The sequence below is a fragment of the Xiphophorus maculatus genome, chromosome 5 (genome assembly GCF_002775205.1).
Source record: "Xiphophorus maculatus strain JP 163 A chromosome 5, X_maculatus-5.0-male, whole genome shotgun sequence".
In the NCBI taxonomy this organism is placed as follows: domain Eukaryota; kingdom Metazoa; phylum Chordata; class Actinopteri; order Cyprinodontiformes; family Poeciliidae; genus Xiphophorus; species Xiphophorus maculatus.
Genome location: NC_036447.1, coordinates 7,756,101 through 7,772,041, shown reverse-complemented (window position 1 = coordinate 7,772,041; position 15,941 = coordinate 7,756,101). Strand labels below are relative to the sequence as shown.

The window sequence follows — 15,941 nt, the reverse complement described above, 5'->3', positions numbered from 1 at the left end:
TTTTTTCTCAGTTTCAGACTTAACACACTTTATGGCCCCAATTTAACTCCATATTTCTGCCATTGACCTGGATTTCTCTGGTATAATTTCAACCGGGCCAATCAGCAAGCAAACGTTAACGATGACGTCGATTTTCTGCGCTGTTTTAGATTTGCCGTCTGATTGTGGTTTTAGCAACGGTGGAAGTGAACTCAAACCGTTCAGTTCAAATTGGCCACAGTTCCTAATATAAAACAGAAGTTGATTTAATCAGAGCACACATTTTTCTATCACAATTATTTAGAATAAACATAATTTTTAAAACAACACTGTCCTACTTTCATTAAATCAACCAAATTTAATAAAAGATAAAGCTCACTTCAGTTTGTTTAACAGACAACTGAAGACTCCAATCATCATACAGTTTTATTAAGGAGAAATGTTGCACGTCTTGCAGCAGAACTTGCAGAAACAGCAAGTTCCCTGATGATCCAGCGTCTTCAGAGAACATCAGGAGAACAAATCTGACCTAAACATTCACATTTCCTGTCTGGGAAACAGCAGAAATCTCTCCAAAGTGCACATGGTGTTGTGTGGGCTCCTTTTCCTCCCAGAAGGCCTCAGTGATCGAGGATCCTCAGGTTTCCTGAGACGATCTTGTTCTCCAGCATCGCTCCAGCCGGAATGTCGATCCTGTCGCCGTGGTTGGCGATGATGATGACGGTTCCCTGGTGAGAATAACACATTTCATGATTTCACTTTAAACATGAAGCTTTAAAGTGAAATAAAATTTATTGTTGATTGGACAATTAAATCAAAGTTATTTATTTACACCAGGGGTGTCCAAAGTGTGGTCCGAGGGCCATTTGTGGCCCCCAGATAGAATTTAAGTTGGGCACTTATCCAGCTTTTTACTGAAAATGAGTAACAATATTCAGTACTTATACTTTAATAATCTTTTTTTACAGTTTTTTTTTCTATATTTATTAGATATTTTGATTATTTATACAGAAAAAGGGAAAAATGACAACAACAGCAGGACAAACGTTGTACAGCACCGACACAGAAATCAAATCAGGAGAAATTGACATTACAGCAATTACTTAATGAAATTTTCCTTTTTTTTATTTTAATGGTAGACACAGATATCCAGAAAAAAGTTAATGTAAACTGCATGTTTCTTTTAATTAAACAAGCCCGGGCGTACCTACACAGGTTCCACTTAGGACTTTATTACAAAAAAGTGATTAATTGCAGTAATTTTTATGTAATTAATTAAAATCAACACCTGGTAAGTAGAAATGAAAACATTAATTCTTCTGAGTTGTGAAAAACCGGGCATATTTTAGTTTTACCTTCAGAGAGACGTTCTTTCCGAAGGTCACGTCTCCGGACACAGTGAGGTGATCCAACTCCAACATATCTGGGATATTTTCAAACCTGGTCAGAAAGTCCTGAACCTGCAGAAACAAACAAACAGCATCCAGCTGCAGACACTCGAAGCATGTTTCGCCCATCATCAGTCTGGTTTCTGTTTGATATTTGTTTACAGATGAAATGGTAGAAACAGGTTGTGATGGTTGCAGACCTTAGTGAAGGAGCTGCCCAGTTTAACATGCGGCGTTGTGGGAAACTCCCTCTTCTTGCTCATGGTGAGCGAGCCGGCGTCCAGGCTGTACAGGTTGGACATCACCAGCAGGAGGTCGGACGAGGTCTTCACCGGCAGGAAGCGGCTACGGGGGACGTTCACTCCCATGGCGTTCTTAAAGCTCTTAATGGCGGCGCCCACTGCTGTCTCCAGCTGGATGACATTCAGACCACCGTCTAATGTCTGCAGAGGAGATAAAAGTTAATTTCTCCAGGTAGTGTTAAGAGTCATGCTTTTGTTTTGGTTGTATTTACCCAGAATGCTCTATGCTATAGCCCGCTTCCTGTTTTTGAAGCGGTCTCCAGTCCACTTGGCGTTCACATGTGGATTCATACTGCACAAGAGTTCACTTCAACCAAACCGAAACCAAAACCAGAGTTCAAATGAACCTCCCCAAATGAACCGGACTATCTAGGCAAACAAACTGCAGTGTGAGGACTGAACAGGGCTGGTATGAATGCACCCTAAGAGAGTTAGAGTGCATTCAAACAAGAGAAGTCTGGTCCGCCTAAAAACCTCGGTCTCAGTTCAAATGCATAAATAGTCTAAGTGGACTCGAGACTGCTCCAAAAGCAGGAAACTGATTATAGTGCAGGGCATTCTGGGTAAATATAAAGACAACAAATGTGCAAATCTAGCTGTAGAGGGAAAAATTGTTTGTGGTCTATTACCAAAGACAAAAGAGAAATCCTACAACTGTTACAATCTGATGTCACTCCATTTTTGTTTACATCTAGCGAAGGAGAAAGTTGCACTCGGTGTCTTCTTCAGAGGTTTTTGTGTCGTTTTCTTCAGTGGTTCTTGGGGCAGCACAGCCAAAGGTGAGGAGATGAACGGGTTTTCAAAGGGTTTGGTTTGTATGAGACAGTCTGAAAGCGAACTGCACCAGCAACATTTTTAAAATGTTGCAATTTTGGTCTTAATCAAACTGAGTCTACCCTAAAACTGAGATTTTCTGTTCATCAGAGGCCCTCACGACTTACCTTTGGGTTTACAATGATCTCCAGGTCCATGCTGTTTTTCTCCTGCAGCCTCTTGATGGCCGGCAGGGAGATCCACAGGTTGTTGGTGTTGAAGATCTTGAACTTGGTGACGGACTTGAACTCGTCCACGTGGGCTTTTGGGACCTGAGCGATCTCCAGCAGCCTCAGATGATCCTCATACTGGATCAGAGTTCCACCCTGCAGAGACACAGACGAAGGTGGGACTGAGCAGATTCCTCAGATCGGCACAGAAACCGGAAAGCAGGATAAACCGCGTTCACCTTGACGTCAGCTCTGGTTTTGTCCGTGACCTCCATGACAAACTCGCAGCGTTTGTCGGCCGGCTGGCTCATCAGGTGGTGGAGGATGAAGAGATCCACAGTGGCTCCCAGGTTGTCGATGTTGGACACAAAGATGTACTCCCTTCCCTCAGCCAGGAGTTTGTCCAGCAGTCCGGAGTTGCAGAAGCTAGCGTAGATGTCTCCGTGTCCCGGCGGGTACCAGGCCTCTGTGTTCTCTCCGTTCATGCCCATGCTCTTAGCGATCGGCAGCAGAGACTCCTTGTTGATTCTCGGATACCTGATTGAATGAAAAGTAGCTTATTGAGACTTTTTTACAGTTAATTTTTCACACAACTGAAATATTCTGTCTGTTATGTGATACAAGAATGAAAAAAAAATCTGTTTGAGCAGCAATTTTAACACTTAACACAGTTTTTTGATTCGGTAAGTTTGAAATGTAGCAAATCTTTCTGACTGCCAACATCCTGCACTGCAAAAAACAAAATCTAGGTCTAGTTTTTAGTCCAAATATCTTAGTGCACTTAAAATAAAACAAAACTAACTTAAAGGTAACTTTTTTTTTGTAAGATGCAGGTAGGTAAGTAATTCCTCAATATTAACTTAAAAAAGTACTAGTTCCACTGGAAGATCATTTAACTTACAAGACATTTCTCCTATAAGTGAAATAATCTGCCAGTGGAAATACAGTAGTACATTTTCATCAATATTAAGAATTATTTACGTAAAACAAGCTCCTATATCTTGCTGAAAAGTTACTTTTAAGTTGGTTTCGCCTTATTTCAAGAGTAGATATTTGGACTAGAAGTACTTGGTAAGATTTGTGTTTTTGCAGTGTAAGGGATAAGACATTTCCCGCTAAAAGCCTACAACTCGTACCATCCACATTGGAGATCATCTTGAGGAACCTGGAGCTGAAATAATAAACATTACTTGATAAAATTTTAGGAATTAATTTACTCCAAGAATGACATGTACAGTAAAAAACCAAGCAATCCAAGAAATCGCAGCCTTTGCTTAATAGTTTGCTGATCCACATTTGGCAGCTTTTGAAGCCTCAAATCTTTTTGAATACAATGCCACCATCTTTACGAAAACAATTTGGAATAAGCCATAAAATAAAATGTGCATATGCTTTCCTTGATACACTGCATGGACGGGATTTGTTTAAAAACTGTCCTGATGTCTCATTTAGCTTCTTAAGCAACTAGTTACAGGACACCACATGGATGTCAGTGCGCTGTGCACCTGCTCTGGTTGAATGTGTGGATTTTGACCCGGTGGTGTGTGTATTTCTGCAGGATCTTCTTGGTGTCCTCATCAGTGTTGAAAGAGTTCATGAGAACCAGCGGCACGTCGGCATTAAAGGTTTTGTTAAGATGCTGCAAACAAACAAGCAAAAAGAGATTTGGAAACATGAGCAGCTGATCTAAAATGCTTCTTCCCACTGCAGAGCTGCTGCTGCTGCACCTCGATCTGCTGCACAGTCAGGTCCAGGAAGGTGTTCTCATTGCGGACGCTGATCAGACTTTTGGGGCCCTTGCAGCCCATGCTGGTTCCCAGGCCTCCGTTCAGTTTGACCACGACCAGCTTGTTGAGGCAGGAAGTGATGCTTTCAGGGAGTCCTTTTGCTTTGATCCTGTCGTAGGGCTGGACCTGAGCAAACAGAAGAGAGAGGATAACATTTACACACAGACAGCTTCAGTTATTACAGCTAGAAACCTGGGAGTAGTGATGGACTCAAACCTGAACCTTCAGAGTCACATAAAGACAGTTACAAAGTTGGCCTTCTATCCCCTGAAGAACATTTCCAGAATCAGAGGACTAATGTCTCAGTGAGATCTAGAGAAACCCATCCATGATGTTATAGTTGAATTGATTACTGCAACAGTGTCTTCTCAGGTCTGCCTAAAAAAAACCCCAAATCCTCCAGCTGTAGCTGATCAGAACGCTGCTGCTGGAGCTCTGACTAAAACCAGGAAGTTAGCGCATGTCACCCAGTTCTAAAATCCTTACACTGGCTCCCTGTAGCTCAGAGAATAGACTTTAAAATTCTGCTGTTAGTTTATGAATCACTGATCAACTTGACACCACAATACATTAAAGATCTGCTGTTGTCATAGCAACCTTCCAGACCTCTCAGGTCTTCTGGTTCTGCTCTGCATCCCCAGAAGCAGGACCAAACATGAAGAAGCAGCATTCATCTTCTATGCACCACAAATCTGGAACAAACTTCCAGAAAACTGAAAAACAGCTGAAACACTGAGTTCTTTTAAATCTCAACTAAAAACCCTCCTGTTTGGAGTTGCTTTTCAAACATAATCAATGGAACATTGATCAATATATTCAATGTGTTTCGATAATTTTAACACTTGACAAAATGAAATTTTTATTGCTTTTCACAACTGTTGACTTTATTACGCATTTTTAATGTTAGATTATCAGACGTACTACTGTGTATAACCTTAAGTCAAACAGTGCAGTAATGACAGATCTTTTTCAAGAGATTCTAGCGACTTCCTCTCTGTATGTTTATCATTTATTTGTACCCTGTAAATAACAATCTTGTTGGAAATGTTCACACAATAAGAACTGGACTTATTGTAGCGATACTTTAAAATGAACTATGTTTGAAACGCTTTTGATTTCAACATTTTCATAAAGTGAAAAATGGGATTATTACTGGAGCTCACTGTATCTATATGAAGATGCTGCACTTTTTTAAATCAAAGAATGTCTGTACCTAAATAGAACTTTTTACACTTTTATGAGTCGTTGCGATCAATCAAAGTAGTATTCACCTTCCCAAACACGCCATCTCAGGGTCAGAGATCCCTAAATAGCGTAACAGGTTGAGCCAGATGCTTTTATTTTCTGCGGTCATGGCCGATTATTTAAAAATCAGCCCTTAAAATAAACATCTAAAGGTTTGCTTTCTATTGGCTCCTGACAGTCGTTACTGAGCAGAGGCTTACGGTTTCACTTTGAACACACCGCGAGTCTCAGTACCAGCTGTAACTTAATCAGGCAGCAGCAGAGAGGCCTTCATTTGACATACAGACAGTTTATGTAGAGGAATCACACAAGTCAGTGCCAATCTTAAACTGATCTGCAGGTTTAGCAACTGACTGAGAAACGCAACCAATCCTATAGGCCTTTGTTTCCCAAACTTTCCAGCTTCTGAGCAACAAGATAAAAATGTAAGCGGGTCACGACCCTGACTCTTCGTTGAGCATGGAGGCATTTTTACAAACTCAGTTTAAAAAGTGGTGTGATGACACTCAGATTCACCGGCCAAAATATTGGTCAACTTGTTGCTTTTATTGATTGATTTATTTATTTTCATCTTTTACATGTTTCTCTCAGCCTGGTCATGCCTGTCTGGACTTTCTTCCATGGACCTTACCAAGCTCCGCCCACAACCGACCCACGTGACCGCAAGTCTCACAAGCAAAGCCTCGCGGCTTTCTGTGTAAACATGACTCCATTAGTGCATCATTTCTGCCGGATTTTCACAATATATCAGCTACTAAATGGACAGAGGAACTAACAAGTTCATGTCATGATCTGGGAGGAGGTTACTGGTTTCTCAGTCACAAGCTGGTTGCAAACCTGAGGCCAGCAGGTGTCAGTCAGTTATGGTAGATCTGACATTTGGTTTGATGACGTCAATATGAGAAGCTACGGACTGATAGGAGGAACCAAAGAGCTCTGTAAAGGTAAAGGCAAATCTTCTGAAGTTGGGATATAATTAATTTAATTTCACATAATTATCGCGGTAGAAGCCACTTGTTTGTTAAAATTTTATGAAATATATTTGTTCTATTTGATGTTTGTTGTGAATGACGTAAACTCACAAACGAACGAGGTAATTAGTCCAACGTTTGTCGTTTATTGAACGTTTAGAAACTACAGCGGTTGTAAAAGATAAACAAAGGTAAAATAACCACTCCTACCTTTTAACTCTCTCTCTCTCTTTGTCGTTAAGCACGCCCGTTGCCGTGGCAACCGCCTGCTCCCCGCATGCCGAGCAAAGATTACGTTAAAAACATAACATTCAGGTTTCCAGGCTTGATATTTATTTCTCGATTATTAATCAGCCTCTCATGAACACAGCGACGGTTGATCAGCTAATTTAAACTCCTGCTCTGCTAGTCAGTCGGTCTTTCAGTCGCCTTTTTTTTTTTTTTTTTTTTTTTTTTTTTTGTTAATGGATCTGAAAGGCACTGAATTGCGCAACACCTTGTTGCAACAATAATTACTGAGAAGAATATTAATTTTAACACGTTTTGTTTATTTTTAAAAAAACGTATTATTCTTTAATGAAGCTATAAACGTTTAGGATCTTGGTGAATATTTTTGATAAACCTGTCGGAAGAGGAAGTTCTGGTCTCATCGTCCTGGCGGCGTTCAGTTTGTCACCTACTGCCGAGATCGACTCAAAACCTTCCCGCGATCGACCGGTCGATAGCGATCGACGTATTGATCACCCCGGATCTAGATAAGGGACGTACACTTTCTGACAAATTGCGACCGCTGATTGGTCAGTTGCTGACAAATATCTCGGAGTGATTGGAGGAGGAGCCGGCGTCATGTCAAATGTTTCCTGGAAGCGATAATACGCACAGACAAAGTTCAAATCCTCTTGTGGGATGTTTTTTTTTTTTTTTTTTTTAAACTCAGTGTATAGTAATTTATTTTTATTTTGTGTCTTTTGATGAAAATGCAGCAACAACTACATATAAGTAATGTTAAATCAGATGAAAAAAAATCTAATATTTTTCCTAATATGAGGGTGCTATGACTTTTTCAGGGGGAGCTATAGCACCTCCTAATGCCCCCCTGGCGCCGCCACTGGTTTGTAGGCTATACAAAACATGTTCATTAAATTTATTTTGCTCAAAATCATTCTTAGATAACGGGATTTCTGTCTGGTCAGTTCTGAATTTTTTCAGCTCCTTTCACAATGAGCTGTTTCAGGGCGTCTTGTCGCTTTAAATCCAAATAAGCTGCTGCTGGCCACGCCCCCTAACTCAACGTTTATACTCACATGTGAAAATGGCTGCAAACAGATGCGCAATGATACAACCATACATCTTTAAAAAGCATAAGTGGAGCCTCCTGCACAATCAACAAGGACATAGCAAGTGGTTTCTGGATGGTAAGTCAACAACAAAACATTTGTCTTTTCCAGCAGCCATTGTACAGTGTATACAGCTAGGAAACTGTTAAGGCCCATTAATTGTCACTTAACAATCGGAAGATTTTTGAAATGGCTCATTTTCCAGACACCAAAAAACTTCAACTTATTGCCAAAAATGGCTAGGTGTTTTTTTTAAAGAAGCAGTTGACTAAATGGAAGAACAAAAATATGCATAAAGTAAATTTTGCATAATAGGTTCCATTGAAGTTGGTCGTTTCTGCAGTTTAAAAAAAAAAAAATCAAATATGTGTCCTGCTGATGGTAAATGAAAAGACATAAAAAGTGAACAGGGGATGGTTGCGTTCAGCTGAAATCGACTTTGTGGAGAGTGGAGACGTTGCTCAGGGGGCCTTCGGTAATTTTGATGTGAAGACTGATGATGTAATGGATGCAGTTTTTGTTTTTCTCTGTCAATAGCCACAGAAAAAGAGGACCTCAAGGACCCAGACTTGCATGTTCAGAACCCCAGTTGGATCTCAGCTTTGGGAGCTGTTGCTATAGACTGCTATCCCTCTGTGTTCGACCAGCTGTCTGTAATCTGAAGACCTCGTGTCCTGGTGAAGTTATTGGGGGCAGATTTAAAGCTAGAGAAAAGCTCTTAAACACCTTCCCCCATTACAGCAGACATGTTGATGAAACATGACAAACACACTGACCTATTAAAAAATAACTTTCTGCAGGTGCAGAAGAAGAAACCAGGCCCTATTTTTGATTTCTATTTCATGTCCAAATGAATGCTGTGCAACAGGTCAGTGATTAATGTCAGTGTTGCACCAAACCAGCAACAGCTGCATACTAAAATATAGTTTCATATCAATTAAACTCATTTTCTCGTGTGACCCGGTGATTATCAGCAGTAGTAAGGAGTCGGGAGGGTGAATGTCTTGGGGGTCTAATGTCTAAAGCGAACTTTGTGAATGCTGTGGCGGTCGGTCTAATCTTAGCCGTAACCTTCGCTGTCCTGGGTATTCTGGGAGTGTGTGTGTGTGAAAAGTCACCATGCTGATTAATAACTGGTCAGAGCCTGGATGTTCTCAACGTCTAGGTCTGGTTACACTTGCTTGTTTCAGGGGGATGACACGTATTCCCATTCTACTGCCAATAAATCATTTAAAGGAGCAGTTCCACGTTTTAGTCAGTGAACTGGAGTCAAACCAGCAGATTAATTCAGATCAATCTACACTCCAAAACCACAAAATCCTACTAAGTATTTGTTTAGTTTCTGGTGGAAAAATCTTAGTACACTGGAACTAAGACAAAACTAACTTACAAATAACTTTTTAGCAAGATAGAAGATCACATTTGTATTCAACCCCTTTTAAGATTTGTAGATTTTTGTTTGCAAGTAATTTAAAATCTATTACTTTTCATCCGCTTCAGAACTTCTGTTTAATTGTCACCACAAATACACGAACTCCAATTTTCTGGCCGATCGCGAATCTTTAAATAGCCTGATCTGCTCATTCCGATAGTATCCGATATTGATGTTTTTATTTTTGTCTCAAAAATTGCTAAATTTAATTGCGACAAAGTAAATAAGTTGGCATTAGCAGGGTGACTACTGCCAACTACGTATGTGGCTGATTTTCAGAGCTTTGCAGAGGCAGACAAGATTGATGGAAAAAATTGTTTTTTTTAATTTAAGTATCAGCCAATTGATGATCTTTCAAAAATAAGAAAATTGGTGTCGATTTATCAGTGAACCACTCACTGCCACATAAAATTCAAACAAAATTCCTCAAAGTAAATAAAAAGACAAGTTGTAAAAAATCTGGAAGACATTTGGAAGGTTCTGTAAAGTTAAACTCTTAATGTTCAGATATCTCCACTTATTGAATGATTACAAAATAAAAGTTAAAGTTACACTAGAGTTTTCTTAAGCTAGCCAGGAATGTAGCCGCATGCAGACCAACCCTGTGGGGTCAGTGAGTCCCGAGGGAGTCTGAGTTTCAGGAAGTAAACCAAGTGGTGACTAATCATGTGACTGCTGCTCAAGGCTACGCTCTACATGTGAACGTGTCCTTGAGCGAGAACCAGACTCTGAATGACTTTCACTGTCAACACAGACATCAAATAAGGCGACTGCAAATTCACTAGGAGCCACATTTAAAAACCCAGAAATAACAGTTACTATTAAAAGCAGCTAAATACAGCTAACGTATTCATTTATTCTGCAACATAGGCAACGTTTACTTTTTCTTCCCAAATGGGATGATGCAGACGGACCAGATTATAGCTGAAAAACAAGCTTTCATTAGGCTCAATCGGTCTGCAGAAAACCTGGTTTTATGGGTAATAGGTGGACATTTCAAGATGCAAATATGCAGTTAAACTGAGATTTAATTGAAGGGATTTATTTAAAAATAACATGTAGCAAAAGCTTTCAAAGAGTAGAAAGCTGCTGATGCTGATATCTCTACGACTGTGTGTGTGTGTGTGTGTGTGTGTGTGTGTACTGTGATTGGAAAACTACTGATAGTTTTAGATTTTTTATCTTATTTTATTGTACATTCATTTTTGTGACTTGTCAAAGGGCTGCAGATCAGAATTAGCTTTTGCTTTAATCTGGTTAATCACATCAGATTTATGTTTGAGTTGTGCCATTACAAATAAAATTCATTATCTATGCTGCAGTCAAATTTCTGTTGGAAATTATTTTGTGAATTAAATAAAGTTACTTGAAAATTATGGGAACCATTATTTGGATTCAAATGCTAAAGTGAGACTTTTAAATTAAATTTATGTTACATTTAGTTTAGATATGCTGTGTGAGAATGTGTTATAAAAAAGACACTGTGCAATCCTGCAGCCTGACGTCTGAGTCGAGGTTTGTTGTGAGCACCAGAGCTGCAGAACCAGAGGGATTGCGACATGGAGCCGAATAAACAGCGTGACTTCAGGTGTCAGGGGTTTTACCGATTCCTCTGGCGGCCGCTTGATTTTGGCCCAGTCCACTGAGGGACCTTTGACCTGCAGGAATCTGTGGAAGAGGTTCTTGAAGCCATTGAAGTCTTTTCTGGAGACCTGAAAGAAAACCAACCAAAGATTAGTTGTGTCTGATGGAAAACAGGTTTTTCCTCATACTTTGTTTAACCTGAGTGAACGGTTAAAGTACCAACACTGGAAGATGAGCTGCTTTTTGTGGTATTTGGTGTTTAAACTAAAGTAATAAATTATCTTTGTTGCAAAGAAAAACTTCTCAAATGAGAAGTTTGGAGCCTGGATGTGGGAATTAAATTAAAAATAACCGTGTACTAGCTGCATTTTGGAGAGCCGGTGAGAATTGCTGATTGATTTGTTTGTTTCTCAATCTAACGGCCATTATTGACACAAGCCAATAAAATCTTTCTCTGCATTTTTAAACACTGTAGCAACATGGTAACCATACAAAGCTGCATCCGTCTGTGAAAGATGCGATAATGTTCAAACTAGTACCACCGATACAATATTAATATCTGTATCGGTACTGAAATTGAAAAAAATCTGGATCGGGTATCGGTGACAATGTGCTAAATTGTTAAGGGCAACTTTATGTTTTATTTGTTATTTTACATTGTATTTAGAATTCCTAATTGCATTTTCTGAACCACTTGAAAAATCTGTTGCAGTTTATTTGGTAGTTAATCTATTATTTTTGATCAGTTTCAGTTTCTTTAATTTATTTTAATTGGCTGTTATTTTCCGAATTGCACTGACTGAACAAACTAAAGTTGTAGTTTTACATGTTGGACCATGTAAAATGTGTCGAGTGATTGGTGTATTTATCTGCTGTAACGGTGCAGTTATAAAATAAATTTGTCTGTGTTAAAAAAAAAAGAAACGTTTTAAATCAATTCAGCAACGTCTTTCTGTATCGGTGTTGGCCGATACCAAAACTCACATCTGTATCGATATCAGAAGTGACAAAAGTGGACTGTTCAGACAATTAGTGTAAAATGTTGATTAAACTGTTTATAGTTATCTATCAATAACTTCTAGATGGATGGCAGATCTTTATTGGATCTTGACCTGTGTGGGCTTTTAGAAAATGTCGGACATTCTGACTTCAGAAATCTGTAAAAATTTCTGTAAATTTTTACAGATTTAGATTTGGATTTGATCTTTCTGGGTAAAAAGGGAGCTTAAAGTTAAAGTCCTCTTGTAAAATGTCCATCATATTTCCCATTTTAGCAATTAATGAGGCAGGAGTTGCTATAAAAAGTCTGAGAACCACTTAAAAAAAAACATTACTCCATTTCCAAGAACTGCAAAGAACAAAAACTTAATACATAAAAATTGTGGAAGAAATATTTTGATGGAAAAATTGACAAAGATGCTAAGGCTACAAGAAGCACAACTGTGCAAAAAATTGAAAAAACTGACCTTTTTTTATAAGACTTTAAATGAAAAATGAGAACTAGAATAATAATTGATTAATGTACTAATCTGCTAAATTGTCAGAATATTAAGATTTCCATTGTTTAGTTTATTTGTTTAACTTGTTTGTTGAAAAAAGTCAATAATAAATATTTAAGTGACATAAAAATAGCTTTGAGTTGATAATTTGTCATAGACAGTGTTCAAATATTTGCATTAAAAGGATTGCTGCCTCTTCCATCCTCAAGCTTTAAAAACAATACTGGTATCCCTTTGTGTTGTCTACGGTTTCCTTTAAAGATATAACTATTAACATAGAGAACACAATTAAAAAAGAACACCTTTTTTTTCTTTTTTACCAAAGAACTGACCCATATTCAGTGTACCAGTGATGAGGCTGGCCTGGAAAACAGCTAAGACACAACTAATGTGTTAGAACATTTCAGAAATCTAAAAAAATTATGTGTAATCTGTGAAAAACTTGTCTTTAAAACAGGCAGAAGATGCCACTGCACAGTTTTGTTTTTCTTAAACAGGCCATTTCAACATCATGTGTGTGTTTGGGTAAGAATTTAAAGGTTGTCTGTCTCGATTCCTGCAGAGGCGTGTTTTCAGACAGAAGCTCTGATGGACTTTCGGTTTGCTGGAACTTTTGTTCTGCAAACAGTTGCTCAATACATGTAAATACAGATAAACCAGTCCGTGACTCTTGTTCCACTCTGTGGCCCACGCAGTGGAACAAGAGTCACGGACTATGAAAAACTAGTCATTTTTGAAATATGTAACAATAAAAGACAAGAGTGCACAGAATAAACATGATTAAAGTGCATAAACCTGCAAACAAACAACAAGAGCTTGATATTTCTGCATGGATTCACCTGCAATCAGAGTTTAAAGTACGTTTCTGCAGAGGTCTACCCACCTCAGCTTCAGCTTTGTTGGCCGTGGCCAGCAGCACCTCCAGCTCCTGATGCATGGAGGCTTCATGCTGCTGTCGGAGCTTCTCCTCAAACTCCGTCATCGGTCCTCTGATGAGATCTGGAAACACACACAAAGATCTTCCTTTTTACTCCCTTGGAAACAAATGAGCTACTCATGTTTTGCTATTGTTATTTATTCTAATTAAAAACAATATTGTAAAAAAAATTGTCATTATCAAACTTTTTTTTTTTTTTTTTTACACGTCTGGTAAGAAAAACTTTCTGAAAAGTCCTGATGACTCATCTACCAGGCAGTAAACTTACCGTCTACCGTAAGCGACATTTTTACCAGAGTCTGTTTAAAGAACAAAGATTACGGTAACAAGCTGTGGAGACTGTCAGCAGCTCGCAGGTTCTCCAGGCAGGTCAAGCAGCCCTCTAAGAGTCCTTGCATGCATTAAAAAGTCAAAAATGGTCCCTAGTTAAAACCGCAGCGCCAGTCTCTGTCCCATAACAATACACAGCCTCCTCATCCTCAGCTCAGAGGAAGCTCACACATTCTGGACTGTGATTCTAATCTGAACGCAGGGCCAGCCCACAGACACACACACCAATCACACACAACCAGAGAGAGAGTCAAAGTGTGTGTTGGGGTGGGAGTGTCTCTGTCAGACACCCTCCAGACCGCACTCCAAATCCAGAACACTTTAAAGTTTTGGGCTGAAACTTCTGCCGCTTACAGCTGATGTTACATTTGCAACTAAATCATCTGGATAAAATTTAAGCAGCATTACACTGTAAACATTGTTATTATATTATTATTATTATCTTGGGTTTTCTTCTTCTTTGATTAGCATGCCCTGTGGTAATCTCATATACACTCAAACATTTGGGCAAATTAAAAACAAAATAAAGTATCAGAAATAAAAAAAGCTTCCACTTTAATAAATGAGCAAGAATTCAAAGTGGATTAGTCTGCATCTTTTTGAGTAAAGGTTCTGTTTGAAAATTTTTTAGGTTTTAAGCTACAAAGAAAAGCAGGTTTTAGGGAGTTAAATAAAATACTCCCAGCAGCCAAACATAATTTTTTTAAGTTCTTTTAATCTTTGCAACCCCATTCAGGTTTTTTTTTTTTTTTTTTTTTTTTTAAAACATCTATTTTCCATTAAAGGAGTAAAATTTAATGTTTAAGTGACTGACAGAGGCTTTCACTAAAGTAGACCTTGAACAGGTGCAATGTAATATTCAGCATTTTGGCATCAAAAACAAGTAGGTCGGAGAGGTTTAAACAGCGACTTTGTTTACGAGGTCAAAAGGTCAAGCTACTATAACTTCAAAATAAAGCAACTACTTGGGTAAAGCCTGCTTGAAATTCTCAGATTCATCACATTATATGTGTTTTTAACATTTCTATAGCTTCAGTTGGGCATTTAAACATCATATAAAACATAATTAAATAGGTTGATTTGCTAGAAAATACACCTATCTGGTCTTAAAATGGCCCTAGTGATGTTTCAAACTTTAATAATGTGTGTGTGCAAGTTCTGTGACACATAAAACCACAAACACAGGGCAGAAGCACACGACTCAGTGCATTTAAATCAAACATGTATGTCAGCCTACAGCCGTGAAAAAGGACACCAAACTTGCACTAAGAGCTGCATTTCTCTCTAACGAAGCTCTTACCCACCTGCTCAAAAAGTCAAAGCCTAAAAAAAAGAAACCCTCAGCGGTTCGGACACACAGTTTCACACTGGGTACCATGGACCACCCGGGGACTTAGAGCTGGGACAGGAAAAAGGCGAGTAACAAGGTGGAAACTGGCAGCAGCGTCATCACGCCGCCCGAGAAGCTTAGCCTGTGGCTTCTGCAGCGCGAGCTCGTTCCTCCCTCTAACGGAAGTGACGTAATGGGAGGAGCTGGAAATCATGGCCGCTATTGGTGGAAGGTGTTCGTCAATGTTTGCCCCGCCCACTGAGGAACTCGATCGCCTGTCAAGTCAAAACAAGTTTCTTTTGCTTTTATGTTTTCGTCCGGTCAACAGCTACTAAAATCAAAATATATTTAAGTTATATAGTTATATATATTATTATTTGATTTTATTATTTTCCTGATCGATATTGACAGGTAACTTGATGTTACTATAAAATGAGTACAGTATACGTTAGTAACTTACATTTACTCAGAGGTGGGTAAATACCCAAAAATAGTACTCAGGTAAGAGTAGCACTACGTCATCATATTTTACTACAGTAGAAGTAAAAAGTAACCATCCAAGAATTACTCAAGTAAGAGTAAAAGAGTATTTGGTAAAAAGTCTATTCAAGTACTATGTAACTGATCAAATTATCGATCATTTAATATTTAAAAATAACTTAAACAGATGGATCAAAATTGAATTTTTGGTATTTTAAGGAAGAAAATCATATAAGCAACAAAGAGTAAAATCAGGAAAGATTTTTTTTTTTTCAAAATCAGTTTCTTTTAATAAACTTTAACAAAAACTGCAGGTATGTGTCAGTGTCTGGTGAATTTTGGCTTAAAACATGTTTG

The 15,941-nt window shown here is 38.6% G+C and overlaps 1 protein-coding gene across 2 annotated transcripts; it reads right to left on the bottom strand.

Moving 5' to 3' along the window:
* Positions 1 to 5: 5 nt before the first annotated feature.
* LOC102234677 (UTP--glucose-1-phosphate uridylyltransferase-like) lies at positions 6 to 15,214 on the bottom strand. 2 transcript variants are annotated; one of them, XM_014476132.2, is made up of 10 exons: positions 15,079 to 15,214; positions 13,391 to 13,506; positions 11,029 to 11,136; positions 4,380 to 4,565; positions 4,158 to 4,291; positions 2,892 to 3,189; positions 2,611 to 2,808; positions 1,568 to 1,810; positions 1,335 to 1,439; positions 6 to 707 (listed from the first exon to the last, which is right to left on the bottom strand). In XM_014476132.2, exons 2-10 carry the CDS (start codon positions 13,487 to 13,489, stop codon positions 600 to 602), a joined length of 1,479 nt encoding a protein of 492 aa, XP_014331618.1. In that variant the 5' UTR covers positions 13,490 to 13,506; positions 15,079 to 15,214; the 3' UTR covers positions 6 to 599. The 2 variants fall into 2 exon arrangements, with proteins under 2 accessions (XP_014331618.1, XP_023190235.1); XM_023334467.1 differs by lacking the exon at positions 15,079 to 15,214 and adding an exon at positions 13,713 to 13,941.
* Between the last annotated feature and the right edge of the window lie 727 nt (positions 15,215 to 15,941).

Excerpts from the sequence above, each read along its gene's own strand:
- LOC102234677 (XM_023334467.1), bottom strand. Across the intron at positions 4,292-4,379 it reads TGACTGTGCAGCAGATCGAG|CATCTTAACAAAACCTTTAA; the intron begins GTGCAGCAGCAG and ends GTTTGTTTGCAG. Across the intron at positions 1,440-1,567 it reads TGGGCAGCTCCTTCACTAAG|GTTCAGGACTTTCTGACCAG; the intron begins GTCTGCAACCAT and ends TTGTTTCTGCAG.